Source organism: Thermochaetoides thermophila, assembly GCF_000221225.1.
Source record: "Thermochaetoides thermophila DSM 1495 unplaced genomic scaffold scf7180000011822, whole genome shotgun sequence".
NCBI lineage: Eukaryota > Fungi > Ascomycota > Sordariomycetes > Sordariales > Chaetomiaceae > Thermochaetoides > Thermochaetoides thermophila.
The window spans coordinates 931,784-951,872 of NW_006383038.1; the positions used below are offsets into that span (position 1 = coordinate 931,784).

Sequence of the window (20,089 nt, forward strand, 5' to 3'; positions counted from 1 at the left end):
GAGAGAGAGAAAAGAGAGAGAGACAAGGACAAGTAAGAGTCAAACCACTTCGTAAACTCACCTGCGCATTGTATGGCGTTACAACCGCGATATCCTCCGCCTTGACGCCTGCCTCAACCAGCTTCCTCACGTGCTGCCTGACCAGCGCAGCCTCCATCTCATTGCTCTTGCTCTCGCTGTAGATCATGCCCTTGGTCAACTTCTTTTTGCTGCCGTCCTGCTGGTCACTGTCGTCTTCATTTTTCTCCGGGAAGTCACCACCCTGCGTGTCAATGAAGATGAGCGGCTCTGTCGTCTCATCCGTCTCCTCCACGCCATAAGGTAGGTCCTTGAGTAGCCTGTCCCCAACTCGGGGGGCCGCAACGAGCTTGCCATCGTAAAGTTCGTCAGAAGGGAACCGCATGATCTTCTCGTGCATGCGGTACTGCGTCGTAAGCATCCTCTTGATCCCCGAGCCATGTAGTGCCAGCAACCGATCAAAAAGCGTCGTCTCGAGCGACGGACCCCCCTTTTTCGCAGATGCCCCCTTCGAAGAGTTAAGACTCTTAATCGTCGGCGGCAACTGCAAATGATCCCCCGCACAAACCGCCTTCTTCGCCGCCAGTAGCGCAACCCAACACTGCGCCTCGAGAGCTTGACTCGCCTCATCGATGATCACCACATCAAACTGTTCCTGCCTGAGTTGAAACCCCCCGGCTCCATGCAGCGTCGCCAGCACGACTTTACTCCCCTTTATCAGTTCATCCACGCACCTCCTCTCCCGCTCGCGATACTCCTTTCTTAGATCCTTCAGCTGCGCATAGATCGCCCTGCGTTCTCGTCCCGAGCGCGTCTTGCGGATCGAGGACTGCAGGGTATCCATCTCGGAGCGGATGTCCTGCACGATGGCGCTGGCGTCGGAGGTGCGGGTGAGGATGTCGAGAGAGTAGGGGAGGATGGAGGGGAGCAGGCGGGCGGGGTGGCCGAGGCGGATGAGCGGGATTTGGTGCGGGGCTAGGCGCTCGACGATGTTGTCGACGGAGATGTTGGAGGGACCGCAGACGAGGATACGGAGGTTGCGGGAGAGGAGTTGAAGGATCAGTTCGATTAGGGTGTGAGTTTTGCCTGTCTGTTGTGTAGACGTCAGGGGGGATGGTCCCTTGATAGCTGTAAAGGGGGATGTAATTCCTCTGAGTGATATAGAGGATGAAAAGGGGGAATATATATATATATATATATATATATATATATATATAAAGAAGGAGAATGGGGCTGAGGACTTACCCCTGGGGGGCCGTGGATGAGAGCAATCTCCTTAGACGCCAGCGCAAACCGAATGGCATCCTTCTGACTATCATTCAGCGTCTTGTCGAACCACTCAATATTGCCCACCTCCGGATCCTTCGACAGATCCTCAGGCACTGGCGACGGCGAGGACAGCCCAAATAGCACCCTTATGAAGGGCGTGTACTCCGCTTCGCTCATCTTAGCCAGCTTATCCATCGTTTGGGACATCCTGCCTGCCGTCAGTATCTCTTCCCCATCTCACGCAGAACATGTCACAATCCCCGAGGAGATGCCCCGAACAGTAAGCTCACCTCCGATAAGTAACATCATCCGCCACCTTAACAATCCAACACCTCCCCTCGGGAATCCTCTCCTCCCCGCGTTCAGCATCCTCCTCCTCGACCGCCACACACACCGTCCCCTTCCCGACCTTCGTCACAACCCCCTTCACTCCCGTCTGCTTTTCACCCCCTCCGGAACCCCCATCGCCCCCCGCAAGCCCCTTGGTCTTCCCCCTCTTGGTAGTCTTGATCCCACTCTGGGCGTGCAGCTCCGAGACAAGGACGATATCACCCACGCGGATGGCGTGCTCGGGAAGTTCGGAGGTGGAAATGGTGAAGGCGGGGTCGGGGCCGAGCTCGAGGACGGTTTTTCCGCCGAGGCCGGTGCGTTGGGAGAGGATGGTTAGGTTGGTCAGGGCTACGCCGGCACGTTCTGGGACAGGTTAGCAGGGGATCTAATGGTGTGACGGAAGAGGAAGGAAGGGGTAGAGCTAGGTTGAGTTCAGGGGTGAGGGAGGGAGGTAGTATGTTAATTTGTATAAAAGGGGGAATTACGAGGATAAGGGTGAGGACGAGTAGTGCCCCGAATGAACTGGCGACAAAAGACGCTGGTAGCCCGGAATACGCCCGCTTAAGCGGGCTAACTATATGCCTGGCTTACATCGCGTGTGCAATGGAGCTTGATACATCATGAAATGAGCAGAGCGATGTACATACGCAGAGCAGAAGGTGAGTGCAGCGACACGAGCGCTGATGACTCCTCAATCTCAGCTTGGACCTCAGCTGCCAGAAGAGACAGCTGGGTCTGGGCAAATGAGGGAATATCGATTGACGGCATGTTGTGCTGCGGCAAGGTGTTTGTTTCTACTACGCAAGCGATTGCCGTAAACCCGTTCTTGAGTGAGAACTAGTTGAGATGTTGAGCGAAAGTTGTTGCAGTTTGTTTGATGTGGGGGCGGGGCAGATGATTTATGATTTCAGGTTGCGATTGGACTTGGACAAGGAAAAGGAACGCAACAGCAAGTCCCCAGGCCCAGGCAGCAAATGGGTTGCGCAATGGGTCCCAAAAAAAAAAATAAACAAAAACCACGGAGAGCATTTCAATGGCTCAATACTGTGTAATTGACATCTTTATTGCTCTAAATCCAATTGCGTTCCTATATCTAACCGTCCAAATCATGCACCAAACCCAGCCCCTCCATACCTCACGCCTTACCTCTTCTTTCTACTTACACTATATCGTACACTGCGTGCCCCCCCTACGGACTCTGTAAAGCAAGTATAACAATCAAGCTCGCCAGCGTGACCGCAAACGCGATAAAAGCAACCAATATAATCGTCCCCCGACTAGCAGGGAACTTCCCCCGAATAACCCAGTACTGGCCCTGCAGGTACCGGTTATACCCTAGTAACAAAATCAAGATACTAATCGCCAAGAATATGGTACCAAGCGGCTTCCCCAAGTGCCGTAGTGACTCGGCCCGCTTGGAATCACCCTCCAGCGACGTGTTTAACCGAAAGAGCTGTGTAATCGCTATGCCGATGGACGCAAAGGCTAGGGAGGTTCGCAGCCAAGCTAGGAATGTGCGTTCTACAGCCGGCGGTTAGCTACTCCCTCTAGAGGATGGTCGTAAGTAGGGGAACGCACCCAACGCCAGATGGTCCCTCGCCACACTCCCTTTATTCTCCAGCTCGATGCTCTTAAAATACCGCAGCGTCCTCTTCCACCGCGACTCTTCCTTCTGCCCGGTATTTGTGCTCCCCCTCATCGACTGGCTATCCCCGCTATCACAACCAGCTGCCCCTGACGCTACAAGTGGCTGCGACGGCGCCTGGTCCTGCCTCTCGACGCCGGCGGTAGTAAAGGACTTTTTTGGTTGGATTGATCTCCGTCTCGTCGAGTTGGGTGCTGTCTGCGCTGTGCTGAGGTAGTTCAAACTGGGCTGTCTGGTCGGCTGCGTCGTGACGATCGATTCACTGGCATAACCGCCGCCATGGTGGCTATCGTCAAGGTCGGGGGGAAGTGCGGTGTGTGGTGACGGCGAGCTGGCCAGCAGCGGCCGTAGCCCGGGGTTGATGCTGCCAGGGTCGGTCTGGTCGAGGGATTCGGCGCGCTCACGGGCTCCCTGTTGTAAGTGGGGTGGTTAGCTTTCTGTTCTCGCGGGGCAGCTGAGGGGCTGTGAGCAAGGAGAGAAGATATAAGAAGACACAAACACTTCGTGAAGAGGTGAAGACGTCGTGTGCGGCAGGACCAAAGATAGCTGTGGCGATGCGGTCCATGGCTATGCGATAAAGGTGAAGGGTCGTCTGGGGGGTTCAGAAACGGGACGGAAGAGGGCACAGGGCAGAGTACAGGACACGAAAAAAAAAAAACTGCGTGTTGTTTAATGATCACGCCCCGCGACGACGTTGGCTGGCTACTTGAGCTGGAGCAGCAAGGTATATATGCAATGAAGAGAAAAAGCTTGTGAACTCCTCCAGCAGTGGGGAAGGCGAGCGAGCAATCCCTGCTCACAGTAGGCTCATGACAACCAGTATGTATGGAGGACAGCGATGTCAACGGGCGCAGCTAACCTCGAGGATTTGCTCAATGCGGTCGCGACTGGACTGGTGCTTTGGCAGCCGTCCCGTCGATTGAGGGCTGAGGGATGTCGACGATCGCGACGTGTTCAGGTCTCGGGGGCTCGTGGTCGTAGTGGTGGTGTTGGTCATGATGTCTAAGCGCCGGGCGGCACGAGATATGTATTAAACCGTAACCGTGTCTATCAGTCTCTTGCAGCTCTACCGGTTTTCTCTGCTGCAGCAGGGTCACAGGTTGCGTCATAGCCGTGTGTACGTATCGTAGCTATTGGCGCGCGACTGGGCATCGGTGGCGTCAGGACGCCTGCTGATTGCGACGATGCGATGAAAATAAAAACACATATCGTCTGGAGTGGAGGATCTATGGCCGGCAGGCCAATAAGAGATAAAGAGGCCAAAAGCTCGCCTTCGAACTCTTGGCTTTTGATCGACGGCGGCGACTTGAGACCAAAAGACGGGTTTGCCCGCCGCGTCGAGTTGCGCATCATGTGCTTGCACAGTGCATGGTAACCCATCATGAAGATTGTGAGATTTGATTGGCCAATGGCTGGGCTGATCCGCAGTTCGCCAAGAAGGAGCCCAGACACTGTGCTGCCCCTCCATCCCCCCCCCTCCATCCCCCCGCCAGGCCAAGAGGGGGGCATCGTTCAACTGTAGAAGCTTATGGACGTGACTACGACGTGTTTAGTGATAGATCGATGCTGAATAAAACCTTCTTCGAGGGACTTCTGTATCACCTTCCAGGCTGAAAGAAGAAACGACGTCATCTGACAAGCTTCTGGATCCCCTCATCTTTGTTTAAATCCGCAATCACCTCTTATCCCCGGAATCCCAACCCTGGCCGGTTATCTGCGGGCGTGTGCGACGTGAGAGAGACTGGGTTGCCCGAGGTTGATATCCAGGAGAACATCACCGATATAAAATACCAGAAAACATATAGTTTGTGTTCGCAGATATCCTTCGCGATACTCAACAACGAAACGAAGAACAAACTGCTCTTACATCTCACCAGAGACATCACGAATACAGCTTGAAACAGCACTTATACACACCATGGTTCACGCGATCCACGGCAAGCAAGTCGGCGACATCGGCTACGGCCTGATGGGTTAGTTTTCCCTTTACTCCCCTCACGAAACTCATCTTACTAAATCACCCAGGCCTCACCTGGCGTACCGATCCCCTCCCTGACGACCAAGCCTTCGCCGCCATCAAAGCCGCCCTCGCCGCCGGCTGTAACTACTTTAACGGCGGCGAGTTTTACGGGCCTCCCGACAACAACTCCCTGACCCTCCTCAACAAATACCTCGAGAAGTACCCCGAGGATGCCGACAAGTTCGTGCTCAACGTCAAAGGCTGCATCAAGCTCCCCTCCTTCGCACCCGACGGGACGCCCGAGGGCGTGAAGGCCAGCGTGGACAACTGCGTGCGCATGCTTGGCGGGAAGGGCAAGATTCATCAGTTCGAGCCGGCGAGGAAGGATCCGAATGTGGAAATTGAGACGACGATCGCTGCGTTGAAAGAGCAGGTTGATTCTGGGCTGGTCGGGGGGATCTCGCTGAGTGAGGTCAGTGCCGCGACGCTGAGAAGGGCAGCCAAGCTGGCGAAGATCGAGTCTGTTGAGGTTGAGCTGTCGCTGTGGGAGACAAGTCCGCTGGAGAATGGGCTTGCGGAGGCATGCGCTGAGTTGGATATCCCCATTCTGGCTTACTGTAAGCCCATTTCGCCCCCCCTTTGAAATCAACCAGGCAAAACTAACACCCAGATAGCACCCCTGGGCCGAGGCTTCCTCACAGGCAAGCTCAAATCCCCTGACGACATCCCCGAAGGCGACTTCCGCAAGCTGCTCCCACGCTTCCAGCCGGGAGCCTTCGAGAAGAACCTAGAGCTGGTTCACGAAGTCGAAAAGCTGGCCGCGCGCAAGGGATGCACGCCTGCGCAAGTCGCCATCGGCTGGTTGCTGGCGCTGTCGAAACGTCCAGGCATGCCACGTATTATTCCGATTCCAGGCGCATCATCCCCGGAGAGGATCCGCGAGAATTCAACGGTAGTGGAGCTGAGTGAGGAGGATATGGCCGAGATTGAGCGGATCAGAAAGGGTTTCCCGGTTGTGGGGGAGAGGTATCATAAGCATGGGATGGAGGTCTTGGATAATAGCGTTTGAGGGGTTGGCCGGGAACCTTCATGGCGAATGAATAGACGTTTTCCAAAGAGTTTATTGTTAGTTACCTATGGGAGTCGCAGAGTGAGAAGAGTGTTACAGAACCTGAACAATGAAGTCAGCCAAGAGACTTCGAAGTCAGGGATCCCGTTCTTCACACTGTGTTCTACTGTAAACCCGCAAAGTGTTGTACACAGTGCGAGGATCGGCAAATCTTGGCCTGCCCGCGTTTTGGAGCTGCGCCCAGCTTTCAGCTTCAACTTTCTTCAGGTTGCCAGGCCCTATATTCTCCCACGCCAGCACCTCAATCTGACAACATTCTGGGATTTTTTTTTGTGGCACCCCCGCCGCATTTACACCTCCATACACATCGCGAATCACCGATCGGTCGACTCAACCCACTTCCTTGGCCCGAAGCTGCCGACCACTCGGCTCCCCTACACCGCGCGTTCTCGACGCACAGCGACCCATTTCCGCGACCGAGTTCACCTTTTTCAACGACCGTTGCTTGAAAACCACCTGTCACCAAAATGCCGACCAAGTGGGTGGACTGGGACAAGACAACCCGGTCCAAAGACTACCGGGGCTCCGGTTCCTTCGCTACCTTCCTGATCATCGGGCGTAAGCTAACAAACCCCCACCTCCCCCCCCCCCTTTTGAAACCCCTTCTTCTGCCTAACCGACTCTCCGTATGCTAACCTCCGCACCAGCAACCTGCTTCTTCCTCGGCATCCTCTTCGCCTCTTTCCCCTATGACTTCCCCCTGCTCTGGACCTCCGCCCCCGTAACCCCCGAGTTCCTCGACCACATGGAGTCCCACCTTCGCCAAGTCTACCACTCGCCCCCGCTCATCTCCCGCATGCTGCACATCATCGTCTTCCTGGGCTTCCTCGGCTTCTTCACGAAACTCTTTCGCCCGAGCGAAGCCAACGTCCTCTTCGACGGCGGCTCGCTCATCCTCTATGTCATCGGCTGCGGCGTGTACCTGAGCAATATCGTCACGGGCATGAGGGCCGCGAGTCAACCCGGGGGGATGGCCGCTGGTAGTTCTGGGAATCGACGGAATGGCGCTGGAGGGGCGGGGGTTTATGAGGGTGTCCTTACGGGGGAGGTGGTGTTGGGGAGGGAGGACAGTCTACGCGTGCTGAGTGCCAGTCATGTTATCTTGGCGTTGGTACTGGTGGGTGTATTGGTGCTGCAGGCGGGGCAGTGGTATGCGGAGAGGAAAGAGGCCGAGGAGGTTGCCAAGGCGGAGAAGGAGGCCGGGGAGCGGAGGGGGAGTGGTGCGGCGGCCGTGGCGAAGAAGAAGAATTGAATGATTATTCGAGGGGAAATTGACGTTGACATGGAAAGGAGAGCTGTTTTTGGTTCTAAAATGGTTTGGATCCGGGATGATAGGCTGGTTGGTAGGGTTTGTATGGACGTGCTGTAGCTGGGTAGGTAATTGAGATGAAAGAGTATAAGACATATATTTCAACGAGCACAACGGCTGGCAGACGATTGCTTCTCGGATGGGAACAAGACAGTATTTCGACGGCACAAAATACTCCATGCTTCCTCTCCCCCCTCCCCCTCCCCCTCCCCCTCTGAATACATCTTGGGGAACTCGTCACGTTAGCTTAAGAGAGAGTAAGTCATTGCAAAACGAAACTGAAGTATTAACATTAGGCCCTATGTATCTTGACCCCATCGAACCATTATACACCATACCTGCTAATGATGATATCCTCAGCACACCTGATCGTTCCGCGGCAACTTACCGACTTCCAATTGCTTGTTAAGCCGTACGATACTTCGCCTCGAAGTCCGGAGTGAGTCGAGTACGGGGGCTCGGGTCCAGCTTCTGAGCCCCCCTTGGCCTTCTGACCGGCTCTGTCAATATGCGCAAATGATGTCGACAATCTGCTCATGCGCATCTCGACTTGACGCGTGGAGGTTGGTCAACATTCGTTCGCTTGTGTAAAGGCGATGTATTAGCGCCGCCATAGCGAACTACTAGGGCTGGCTGGTGTTGCGAGCGCCCGCCGGGAGAGGAGACTCGCACTCTGTCACCACGTTCACGATCTCGAGCAACGCGGTGATGAATACGCGAGCCGGCCAGACAGGGTTGGACGGCGCATGGCTTGCTTCCCCCTTGTTCGTCTCGTCTTCTTCCGTTGTCGTGTCCTCCTCTACCTTTTTAAACAAACATTTCAAAAGTCTCCCGCTAATTATCGTCGTTCTTACGACGTCTTTTTTTTTTGAATGATCAACTCCGACGAAGTTGGAGTTAATACCATTGAGTGTCAGTTGTTGGATGGACGTAAATAGAATGATAGGCATCATGAAGAGCATTTGGCAGGTGCCAACGCTGGCAATCGACGGCGCGGAACGTGCAGTAGAAAGGGTGTTTTCGTTGTTGAAGTCTACGATGTCTTCAGCGGTCATATTTTCGCACAAATGAAGCTCAATGAGGCCAGCTGTAGTAGCCTCTTTCGAACATATAGCACTTTGAGAGAGAGCAAATGAGGAACGCTGGAAGAAAGAAACCTGAGGAACTGGAGACTTGGGAGAAGAGTTGAGGGAACACTGCGCGTGCGCCAGCCAGCAGGTAGGAGTATTGTGCTGGCAATCATATGAAACTATTCAAAGGAATGAGAGGAGCGAAGTAAAAAAAACCTATATAGATGAGTGCCTTCAAGCAACGACGGATCGGCAGACATGTGCTTTAGTGAGGCTTAGCCACAAACTTAGAGTGGAAAAGACAGAGTGAGAGAACGGAAGACCTCGAAGAGACATTGATGTATGACAAGAGGAACTCATCAACATGTGGAGCGACCTCTACTGCGAAAAAAAAAAAAATAGCCTACTTTATGTTGTTGGCATATATGATAATCACTTTACACATCATCACTCAATAAACCAAGTCCAAATTACCTCGTAGGTAAATAGGCACCATCTTAACCCACACACATGTCGATACTCATTTCCCTAACTACCGTTACCTCAACTAGGCACCTGTAACCGCTCATGTGATATGGTGATTCCGCTTTTTTATTTTTCCTTCCTTACCCTTCCCCCTTTGACTAACCCGCAGACAAGAGACGAGAAACACTCACAAACCGCAACCCACGTGAAGAAAGGTATTAACTTTCGAAGCAAACCACTCAAGGATGAAGAAACTGTAAGTAAGTAAAAACCATATGTATGAGGGAATGGGAATTGGTAACAGGGAAGCAGGGGGAACGAAAGGGAAAAAAAAAAAAAAAAAAACAAAACTTATATGAAGATTGTGATGATAAACCCCCAAACTCCATGCCGCCTGCCAGCCGCCATGCATGCTGAACTGAAACTAAGTAAGGTATCCCATCCTTTAATACCTGATCGGCTTGAGAAAACCCTCCCGACCGAGCTCCATCCATCCATCCATCCATCCGTTCCGACCAACCAACCAATCAATCAATCAAGCAGAAAATTACACTAGTCTTAGCACAGGTTGCTTGTTTGTTTTTTTTTTTTTGTTTTGCATACCCTTTTTGAATCTCCAAGTTCCAGGCTAGTCCGCTTCTCTTCTCTTCCATGTCCTTGCCTTGCCTTTTTCCGTGTCCTGCTGTGCTGTGTGTGGCTCTGGCTAATCGCCATCACATCACATGCCACCTTCAACCTTCACCTCATCATCCTTTAAGACATGCTGTGCCCCCTATGGACTTGCTAAAAGCCCAAGTCATGTGACGAAATCTCCCTTTCAGATCAAATTTCTCCAAACCTTCTTGCGCCTGAACTTCACTTCCCCCCAGTCCCCGAAGGTCCAGGAACTTTCAACTTCAGCTTAATCACCTTCTTCTGTTGCTGCAAACCCCCCGTCCCTGAACCACTGGACCCTAGCCCTGCATTTGTTGTTCCAGCGCCGGCACTCGACAACGGCTCCTGACGCGACGAGCCATGCCCATGTTGCTGTTGTGGTGTATTTCCATGCAGAGAATGATCCCTATCCTTAGGCGCAGCCGTAGGTAAAGGTTTCCTCGCCTTCTTCACCGTGATACCATTGCCATTATTCCCAGCACCGGCATTCTGGCTCTGACTTGCGGCTCCCTGTGTTGAGCCAGACGATCCAGCCAATGATGAGCTTGAGCCGCCGGGTGCTGATGATGGCAGCGCCGTCCTTCCAGCAGCATAAGAAGAGGAAGACCCCTCCCCTGACGCAGCGCGCTGCGCACCAGTCCCAGCGGTGGAAGAAGAAGAGGGCTTGGAAGTGGGAAGCGTAATCCTCCTTGATGGAGCCCCTGTCCCCGACCCAGACTCTGTATTACTCCTCGACAGCGGCGGCTTCACGCCACTCCCCAACGAGAGAGCTCTCCGCTCGGCCGCGATAGCACCGTAAATCCTCTCCGGTAGACGATGCCACGCCTTAAATGGCACCGTGACAACCCTTCTCGGTCTTGCCGGCCCACCACCACCGTTTGCTGTGATTGTGCCGGCGCCATTCTCAAGTGCAACGGAAGCACTAGCAGTGCGCGCCTTCTTCGTCGAGCGACTTTGAAACGTCGACCCGGTAGTAGACGGGGCGTCGGCGTCGTCGCTTTTGCGCTTTTTGGATGTGGACGTGGATGAGGAGGACGCTTTGGGGGTTTTCTGCTCGCTGCTGATACTGCCCGCGCCGCTGACGGAAAGTTTGACAGTCTGTTTGGGGGGCAGGGATGGACCAGATGACATTGGCGGGGGAGAAGCTGCCAGCGGGGCTGATGAGACGCGTTGAAGGGGCTGGACAGCAATAGAGTCGGCGGGGGTGCCGGCTGTGGGTGTGGGAGGGGGCGCAGGGCGAATGATGCTGACCGAGATGGAGTCCTTGCGTTGGGCGGTTGACGGGGTAGGAGGTACGCTGCCCGACGGTAAGCTGATAGACGGCCTAGAGATCCTGATACGCTTCGGCTCCGGGGGCTTGTTATCCGCCGCCGAAGGCTGCCCAGCCACTGAACCAGAGGAAATAAAATCAAACGGCCGCTTGTTCCTCGGCTCCGTCCGATAATGCGTGGTGAAGCGCACAATGCACGATTTCCTATTAACCCCGGCCTTACCGTTGACCACCACTTCGCGCGTGCACTTCCAGATCTTAGGGTAGTTGAAGGTCATGAGGAGCGAGTCATCCGGCTCCCACATGGCCGAGCAGACGGTGAGAAGCTGGTGCTTTTCGCGGGCGCTGAGCCACGGCGACTCGATCGCCTTCCACATGGCATCCTGCAGCTCCATGTTGTCTTTGAGCTCGTCCTTGAGCGCGGCGATGGTTTGCTGGATGCTCTGGTTGCGCGTGGCGTCAAGCTTGCGCTGGCGGATCTCGCTCTCGCCGGCTTCGAGGATCAGGTCGCCGTCGTCGTGCTTGACCACATCTTCTTGGCGAGGCTGGGAGATGGAACTCTCTCCGAGGGCAATGGCGGCGAGACCTCGGCAAAATATCTTGAAGAGACGGTCGCGAACGAAAGGAGAGGGACAGGACGTCATGTCGGCAAGGAACAGCCTCAGGATGCAGGGCCTGGCCAGCAAGCCGAGCTCGACGAGGCATTCGTGGGCCTTGATGCGGATGAGATCGAGGTTCTCGTCCTGCAGGTACCTGACAAACTCGATCGGCTCGACGGGGATCACGCGGGCCTTCATCAGGCGCATCTTGCAGTCGAGCGTGGTGGTGGTCCAGATGTTGTGCCACGTCAACTCCCACTCATCTTTGCGGCGATACTTCTCGATCTCGTCGAGCACAGCCTTGATGAAGTCCTTGAGCTCGCTTTCGACGGGATCGTCCGACCTAAGCGACGAAAGAAGGTCCGTCTCGCCGGTATACTTCTCAGGGATGATGGAAGTTGTCAGGGCCTGCAGCAGCTTACAGATGTAGAAGTGGTCAGAGTATTCGCCCTCGGTCTCGGCGTTGAGGACGAGCAGGTCCAACAGGAAGCGGCGCGCGTCACGAGGGCAGAAGCCGTTCTCTCTGATCCGTGCAATGGCCTGCGGAATCGCGCACTGCACCTCGTACTGGGCCTTGTCGTAGAAATCGTTCGGCGCGGGCGGGTAAGTGACTTGGCCGTTCTTACCGATAACCTTGTCACAGAAAAAGTGGCGGTAGAGGAGGATGAGATGCGCCTTTCCGATGCAGTTGAGGTCCGGGTTGGCCTGCTTCGTCAGATCATGGGCAGCCATGACGCGAATGCCGTAGAAGTAGCGCCGATCCATGACGGTGCGGACATCGATAGTAGAAGTAACTGCATGGTGACGCTGCTTGGAGAAGAACAGCATGGCGTCTTGGTGAGCGACCACGTCGCGGTCCTGTTGCAGCTGAGCCGAGTACATGTACCCGGGCATGTCGCTATGCAAGGCGCAGAGCCACTCGAAGTTGCAGTCGAAACGAATCCACTCGTACGACTCTTGATCCATCTGCTGCTGGACGCTCTCGGACCAGTCTTGCAGGCCCCAGTCGATGGCGTCCTGGGGCGACATGAGCACGTCACCGAGCATGTTGAAATAAACAATATCATCCTCTTGGATGTCGTGCTTGTCGCCCGTGCTGGCGGCAGCGGCGGCCATGATGGCCTTTTTCGTACGCTTCATACGCTTGTACTTGGTGTTGTAAGCAATCTGGAGCTGGGTGTGGCCCTTGTCCTTGTCCGATATGGAAAGGTAGTGTTCATAAGGTGTGCCGTCGGCTTCGTGAACTCGGATGGTAATCGGGCCCGTAAAGTACTTGGGCACCGGCCCGGCCCACACCTCATGAACCTCCTCGAAAAGTTCGCGTTGAAAGACATCCTTGGTAATCGCCTTGGGCTGAGAGGAATCCTTGGCCTGAACCTGGGTGATCGTTATATCAACATTCAGGTTCTTCTTATTGAACCGCTGCTTAACCGAGAGCTTGGGGCACCCGGCGCCATGAACCCACTGCTCCCAGAGCTCATCCGGACGGTACTGGCTCTTCTTCTCACAGGCCTTGCGGAAATCGGCTTCAGAAAGGGAGGTCGTCTCGATGGTCGTGTTGATGTTTGCATTAGAAACAAGCTGCGAAATGACCCGGACGATGCCCGATGAGCCGGGGATCTTGGACATGCGCTGGTCCAGAATAAACAGGACCAGGGGTGCCTTGAGCGACATGAACTCAAGCTCAAAGTCGCCAACGTGGAGGTACTCGCCGAGGTCATGGAGGGAGGGGCGGTGAACGTCGACCTCGACAAGCCTGTCGGAAAGGGTCTTGATGTGAAAACGGTACCAGTTGTTACCGCAGAGGCTGCGCATGAAGAGGTCGGTCATGAACCACTGGATGCCAACAACCAGCCAGCTATCCGTGCGTTTGTTAGGGACAATGTGGATGCCGAAGTACTGGCACGCCAGAGCATGCACCAGCTTCCTGGTCACCTCGATCTCGGGGTCATGAGATCCTCGGTATAGAGCAGCCGGTTGCTGCAAAGAGACATGGAAGTCGCGGTCACGGTATCCGAGACCATGTCGTCGACGAAGCAGATCTTGTAGCTGTCGTAGGGGTAGCGCCCAAACTCTGGGGCGAAAAAGTCGGCAGCCCTGACGATGGGCGCACAGGTATGGCGAACTTCATCAGCGCGTCTGGGAAGGCAGTATGCGTGGATCTTAGCGGCGTTAACACCAAGCTTCTCATCCGCCTCCTCTGTCCGGAATTCGGACCAAAGGTCGATGTGTTCGAAGGGACCGATTGCAAAGGCAATGTGCTGAGCCGCCGTAAGCTGGGACTCGAACGTCATAATCTTCTTGTGGTTGTCAATCGGATCGATCTGCTCGCCGATCAGGTTGCCAGAGCAGATGACAGTCAGATCGAGCAGTCGCTCTTCGTCGGCAAGGTAGATGGTATTCTCGCCGGAGCGAGGGAATGCATCGCCCAGGGTCCTGGGGCACTTTATCGAGATCTTCCACGGATGACGAGACGCAGGGTCGTCGACACACGGGAAAATGCAGCAAGCCGTGCCGGGCTCGAGAGAGTGGCGAGTGTAGACGTGGGGATATCTCTGATCGCCTTCGTCGCAGCCAACAAAGTGAATCCCATCCCTGATGTGCTTAGAGCGAAAGGGAATGGAGATCTTAAGCCCATTTTTATCATTGGGATCGGGTGCGTCCAGCAGCGAGTCCTGGCCGACCTTCAAAGTCTTTATCTTCAAGATACGGCGCGGCTCATCCTTGTTCATGCCCTCAGGGCGCAGCGAGATTTTTAGAGCGCCGTCGCAAGGAACGGAACAGGGCTGGGAGACCCGGTCCAAGTTGGGAACTTCGGGACGCTTGATCGGGCGCAGCGACGCCATACGCTTCTTGAGGATGTGATGCTGAGTGGCACCGATCTGCCACTGGGACGGGGTCTGCATAAGGTCGTAGGGATCAGAAAAAGTCGCCTGGGTCTTAACGCCGTCGACAGTAACGTTCCCGAGGTCGATTTCGCAGTTGCGCGCATCCAGAGAGATTTCCTCCATATCGGGCAGCAGAGGGAATATCCAGAGTGTCGAAACACCGCTGATCTGCTTCTTAGCGAGATCAACATCGAGCTCGACTTCTTGCTTGATGACGACGAAGGGCTCGGCGCCCTGCGGCCACTCGAGGGCAGCAGGCTCGTTGATCTCGTTCTCGATCGGAGCGGGCATTGTGACTGTGTGCATTGCGAATGGAATTGGACGGTCGCAAGATCGCCGAGAGGTGCGATTTGTGGTACTTGGATTATTGGAAAACGAGTGCTCAAGAGAGAAAGGCTCGTTAGTTAGTTGCGCGAGCTCACAGGATCATTGCAATTGCAAGGTAAAAATCGCGGGAAACAGAATGGGCGCGCAGGAAGAAAACGCGATCTGGATATTCGTGTCTTCGCAGCTGACGTGTTCGAGTTGCATGTGCAAGCGACACAATAGGCAGCTGGAAGAAATTCTTCGTGGGAGAAGGATAAAAACTGGTCGTCGAGGAACTGGTGGTAAAAAGTCGGGGGAAGGGGGGGGGGGAACAATAGCAACGAGCTGCGCGCAGAATGGACAGCGGGCACAATAACCACAGTAGCAGCAGGGTACGCGTGCGCAGTCGCGGACGGAGGACGAGAATAGGCCGACGAAGCTGCGGCAAGTCGACAAGGCGTGTTGACTCGATAGGAGGAGATGGGATAGGAAGAAAGCGAGGAGGTGGTGTGTGGGAGGAGACCGGTCTGCTCACAGTCCCTCACGCAAAACCTGATGTGCGCCGCCTGCCCCAGGGCCCCTAGAGCCGGGCAGCGTGCGGCTCAACAGACGAGATGCAGCGGTGCGCCAGACCGATTGGAGCACCGTCTGATCAAACACTCGCGCAAAGGTGGTTTCGATGCCTCGCGGTGATGAGGCAGCTGGCGCGGTCGCATGCGCCTTGTCTCGATGTGACGCGAAGTTGAAGTGGACTGCCCAAGGGCCAAGACCCAAGACCCAAGACGCCAAAAGCTCTCTCTGCAGCCGCCTTCTTGGCATCCGGCGTTTTGCCGACACCCTGGTCGCCGCAGGCAGCGTGGGGTGCCCTTACAAGCCCCGCTCTGCAGCAGCTGGCTTCATGTTTGACCAGAAGTTGACCGAGGACCAAAGGAAGGGAACTTTTATTTTGTTTTCCTTCAATTTATTGCTAAACATGCTTCAATTCTATAACTTGAGCTAACGAAATCCATGGAATCGGAAGTTTTCGTGGAAATGATGTTTCCCTATAACAAAATCAAAATTTTCTGTGGGGCAAACGGAGGGTAGAGGGCTTGACGCAGGGGCCACATCCCACCACGAGCTGCCCCAGGAGCTTTGACCACATCATCCGGGTGAGATCTGCTGATCTGGAGCTGCGAGCTTGCGGCTGGGATTCGAACTCGAGGTCTCGACGCCCATGAGCATCGTCGGTTTCGTCGCCTGAGACACAATGAGACACGCAGGATGCCGCTGTACTTACCTCTCCAGTAAGACAATTGTCACGTTCAATACTACTTTACAATCGGGCCCTGCTACCATGTAGCGTGATATCTTGCCCAGGCTTGCTGATTGTTATGCTCATTCCCGCCATTATTTCCAATTCTTCTCCCGTATTGGGTACTTGTAAAAAGCTTCAAAAAAAAACAGCCTTAGTTAGACTCAGCTATGTTTTTTTTTAAAAAAAAATTAAACTTTTCGAGGTGACCGATGTGTTCTGTCCCCGACTGACCGTGTGATCCCAATTCCCATAACTTTATCTTCCCTCAGTCTCACTCATCTGATGTAATTAGACGACTTGTTCTCGCTCAAGCTGGACATCGGTCATAAAGGCGGCAGCCATAGGGAGCGTGAGCATCCGTCGGCCCCCTCTGGCGGTCGTTGCGTTCTTCAAGCAAAGAACGTCCCCGCCCGCAGACGGTCCCGGCAGTTGGCGCAGCACACCTGCCGGCACCAGATGCACTTGATGGCAAAGTGCCGCAGCTCCGTGCCGCAGAGCTCACACTTGTTGCCGATTGGCACCTGGGCGTGCCGGAGCCGGATGCGCTGCTCAAACGTTGGCGGGTGGGTGCACACCACCTCTCCGGGAGCCTTCTCTTCAGCCTGCAGGGCACAACGCCCGTGGTCAGTCATCATCGTTGCCAAGGGCTACAGCCAGTTATTAGGGCGAGGGTTGGGATACTCACCCGCCGGATCACCCGCTGCCTTTCCTTCTCGAGAAGCCTCTCCACCTCGGCGGGGATCTTCAGTTCGTGCTTGTCTGCGTCCCGGTCACCATTATGGCAGTACAGTTCTGGGTCGTTGGGGTCGAGAGGGACCCAGGGGCCGGCGCAAATTATGCAGAACTCGTGTCCACATACACAGCTGCTGAAGTCAGCAAACTGAGACAAAGAAAAATTGAGTGAGAAGGGAAATTGTCAACGAGAGAAACGAAGAAGAAGCAAACGAATTTCAACGTCAAGCAAGTGCCAATGACTACGGAAGAGGTCCATCAGTCCGCCAGCTCAGAGAGAGATAACTCACGTGATATGGTTGCAGCCCTCGCTGCGCGTCATGAGCCTCTTGCACCGCGGACAAAACTGGTATATCCTCTCCTTATTCTTACTCCGCTGCGCGGTCCTCACAAGATCCAAATCTGGCAAGATGTCCTCGAGCCGAGGGGCCACGATTTCGCGGCGACGTTGGACGGCCTCTTCCTAAGCGGCGCGTCCCTCTGCGTCGAGCTTCTCCAGCACGCGCCTCTCTGCCTCGACGGCCACAGGGTCCAGCTGAGGATCGACGTCGCCGCCATTCCGGAAATGGAGCACGGGCTCCCCGCAACACCTGGGTGGGAAGACCGCTCCGTCCGTCACGTTGTGGCACGCGACATATACAACGATCTTGAGGCAGCCCCGGCACCAGTGATGGTTCTTGGGGCAGACGTTGAGGGCGAGGTCGGAGGGGTCGTAGCCCTCGTGGCAGATGACGCACTAAGGGTTTTGGGTCAGCTAGCTGCCTTTGTGGTCGACTTTTCATCCATCATCCATCAACTGGCAGAGAGGGGTCAAGTTTGACTTACGGGAAGCGTACCCGCCATTGCTCCATGCAGACCACACAATCAGACTCTGATAGGGGCTGCCATGTTGGTCAGCTTGAAGCCGTTTTGAGACTTGTTGATGCAGCAGCCATTCTGTTAGGAAGAGAAAAGCTGGACAGGTTCAAAAAGAGGGGAAAAAAAAAAGAAACCTTGGATGACTAGCAATACATAGCAAAAGGAGAGAGCGGTTGGAATTGCGAATAAATAGGCATTGACCAAGATGTCCGCGCAGAATCAGCTCACCAAGACGTGGGATCGGGATTGCGATGTGCTGGAGGTTGCGCAGAATCACAATGTGATCGCTGAAGGAAGAGGGGAAAAAGGAGGGAAAAAAAAGCAGAGACATGGCGCAGACAGTTGGGGGAAAGTGCTTGGACGGAGCACGAGACGTGACCAGGGCAACAGATGACAAAGGTAGATCGCGATGTTCACGCAGGAAATAGGAGAGATCAGACCGCGAGGTAGACAAAGAACGATAAAAATATAAAGAGAAAAAAAGCAGGCGTGGTGACATATGGGGAATTGGTTGAAGTGCTTGACCACGACACAATTGATCAAAAAGAGTTAACTGACAATCACATATCGTGGTGTGAGCAACGAGGAAATGAACAAAAAAAGCAGGGACCATTAATATACATCGAGTTGGTGGCAGTGCCTGACCGAGACAAGAAGGATGATTGACCAGTAGGAACAATCAAGTCACGATATGCGCGTAGAACACAACAGCGATGGGATCGAGAAAAAATGCCAAGGGGAAAGGGGCCTAAGTCAAAAATATATAAAAACCAGCAACTGTGATGTGCACAAAACTAGCTGAATTGCCTGGCTGGTGTATAAAACTTACCCAGATCACGAACAGAAAAAGGGAAACATAGATCGCATTGTACGCGGGGTAGTTCAAGGAATCAATGGAAACGCACGTAGAATAAAGGGGGAAGCGGGGCTTATGATGGTTCTCTCTTCTCTCAACTAGTTGAAGCGTCTGGCCAAAGCGTCTCAGGGGGAGCCAGTAGAGCTTGCGGGATAGGCAATGACAACTTACCAGCGAAGCAAAATCTCGATGTAAGCTGTTGACTGGGACCCTGACTCACAAAAGACCAGAAAGCCTCTGCAGAATTCTTTACCAGGCATTCACAATCGCACAACCAAGCAATATTTTCCGTCTACCAAGTCTTGAGCCACAACACCTGAGATTCACCATTGGTGAGTCATTCCTGGTGACACAGATTCAAGATTTCATTGATAAGTTCATGTCATACAATCCAGAGCTGGATATGACAGATACTGATGGTGTCAATGATCCGATCAGGGTTAGTTAGTCTCTTAACGAAGGCTCAATTATTGAGCCTGCATCTTCTTCTCTTGGCGGAGGATGCAGATCCGAAGAATAAGAGAAATTTCCTCGCTAGTGTCATGGAGTACTTGCCGGCCGAAGACAGACAACTCTGGTTTGAGAACATCCGATAAGCCTGATCCGACGACTACTGACCTCGGCAGGGTCCTCTGATAAACTGGACTCGGCCTCTGTCAGCTGACCTCCCTAGGGCGAAGCACAGCAGTAGGGCGTTAAGAAGAACATGGCCTCTTGCCCTGGTCACCCAGATTGAGACAGTCCCAGCCAGGAGGGCAGTAGCGACCAAAAGAATGAGAACATCACCCAGGGCACTGTCAATCCCAAGGGTCAGCACAAGGCCCCGACACCAATGCTGCCTGCCTTCTCGAGGGCGGATGTGTCTTCCTGCAGGGCTGGTCAATCTCACTGTAGAGGCTTTCATGTCCCCTCTCTAGATTGCGTTTGCTCTCGATTGGATCTCTCACAACGAGATCAACGAAGAGGAGGAACTAGTTTGGTAAGGGAAGGTGAGAGGTACAAAATCAGAACCGTAAGCTGAAAAAAAAACCCTTCCATATCCCCCTTCACATTGGCTCAAGTTGACTCACTGGCATGAAACATTCCGTCAAGGAATGACTAACTTAGGGTTTCCACTCGTTCCGATTATTTAAGCCAATTCTCGAGACGTTTCCTAATATTCATCAAAGGGACCCCTACTCTCCTATCATAGCATTCGAGAATTTGCTTCAGGGTCTTGTCGTCCTGAGACATCCAGATAAAAACAGAATAAAGCGAGGTCCATCCTGATCTTTCTTGATAGTGTTCACACGGAGACCTAACAATGCTGTATCTGTTCCCCTGGGTGCTTTTGATTGTCACTACAATCAGCTTTATACCAGGATACCCAAATCTGGTGTCTTTCGATTCCAGTGAAATATCTGATAAGCATAGCTAGAGCGTGCACAGCAGTAT

At 54.0% G+C, this 20,089-nt stretch overlaps 5 protein-coding genes across 5 annotated transcripts in view; 3 read left to right on the plus strand and 2 right to left on the minus strand.

The window, feature by feature from the left end:
• The window catches only part of CTHT_0067000 (DNA polymerase alpha-associated DNA helicase-like protein), a gene marked incomplete at both ends in the record, with an annotated part of 5,093 nt that extends 834 nt beyond the window's left edge, over positions 1–4,259 (minus strand). Inside the window, 6 exons of the mRNA XM_006696930.1 lie at positions 62–1,108; positions 1,264–1,495; positions 1,578–1,980; positions 2,265–2,330; positions 3,196–3,673; positions 4,122–4,259. Of these exons, the coding sequence (XP_006696993.1) occupies positions 62–1,108; positions 1,264–1,495; positions 1,578–1,980; positions 2,265–2,330; positions 3,196–3,673; positions 4,122–4,259 (2,364 nt within the window). The remainder of the gene's footprint in view (positions 1–61; positions 1,109–1,263; positions 1,496–1,577; positions 1,981–2,264; positions 2,331–3,195; positions 3,674–4,121) is intronic.
• Positions 4,260–5,180: 921 nt separating this feature from the next.
• Positions 5,181–6,291, plus strand: CTHT_0067010 (uncharacterized protein; the record flags this gene model as incomplete). The annotated part of the gene is made up of 3 exons (XM_006696931.1): positions 5,181–5,235; positions 5,288–5,839; positions 5,897–6,291. The coding sequence occupies 3 exons, from the start codon at positions 5,181–5,183 to the stop codon at positions 6,289–6,291; spliced, it is 1,002 nt and encodes a 333-aa protein (XP_006696994.1).
• A 527-nt stretch (positions 6,292–6,818) lies between these two features.
• CTHT_0067020 (uncharacterized protein) lies at positions 6,819–7,603 on the plus strand (the record flags this gene model as incomplete). The annotated part of the gene is made up of 2 exons (XM_006696932.1): positions 6,819–6,909; positions 6,999–7,603. The coding sequence occupies 2 exons, from the start codon at positions 6,819–6,821 to the stop codon at positions 7,601–7,603; spliced, it is 696 nt and encodes a 231-aa protein (XP_006696995.1).
• A 2,447-nt stretch (positions 7,604–10,050) lies between these two features.
• Positions 10,051–14,897, minus strand: CTHT_0067030 (uncharacterized protein; the record flags this gene model as incomplete). Its single annotated transcript, XM_006696933.1, has 2 exons — positions 10,051–13,576; positions 13,654–14,897. 2 exons carry the CDS (start codon positions 14,895–14,897, stop codon positions 10,051–10,053), a joined length of 4,770 nt encoding a protein of 1,589 aa, XP_006696996.1.
• Positions 14,898–17,179: 2,282 nt separating this feature from the next.
• CTHT_0067040 (uncharacterized protein) lies at positions 17,180–17,761 on the plus strand (the record flags this gene model as incomplete). The annotated part of the gene is made up of 1 exon (XM_006696934.1): positions 17,180–17,761. The coding sequence occupies one exon, from the start codon at positions 17,180–17,182 to the stop codon at positions 17,759–17,761; it is 582 nt and encodes a 193-aa protein (XP_006696997.1).
• Between the last annotated feature and the right edge of the window lie 2,328 nt (positions 17,762–20,089).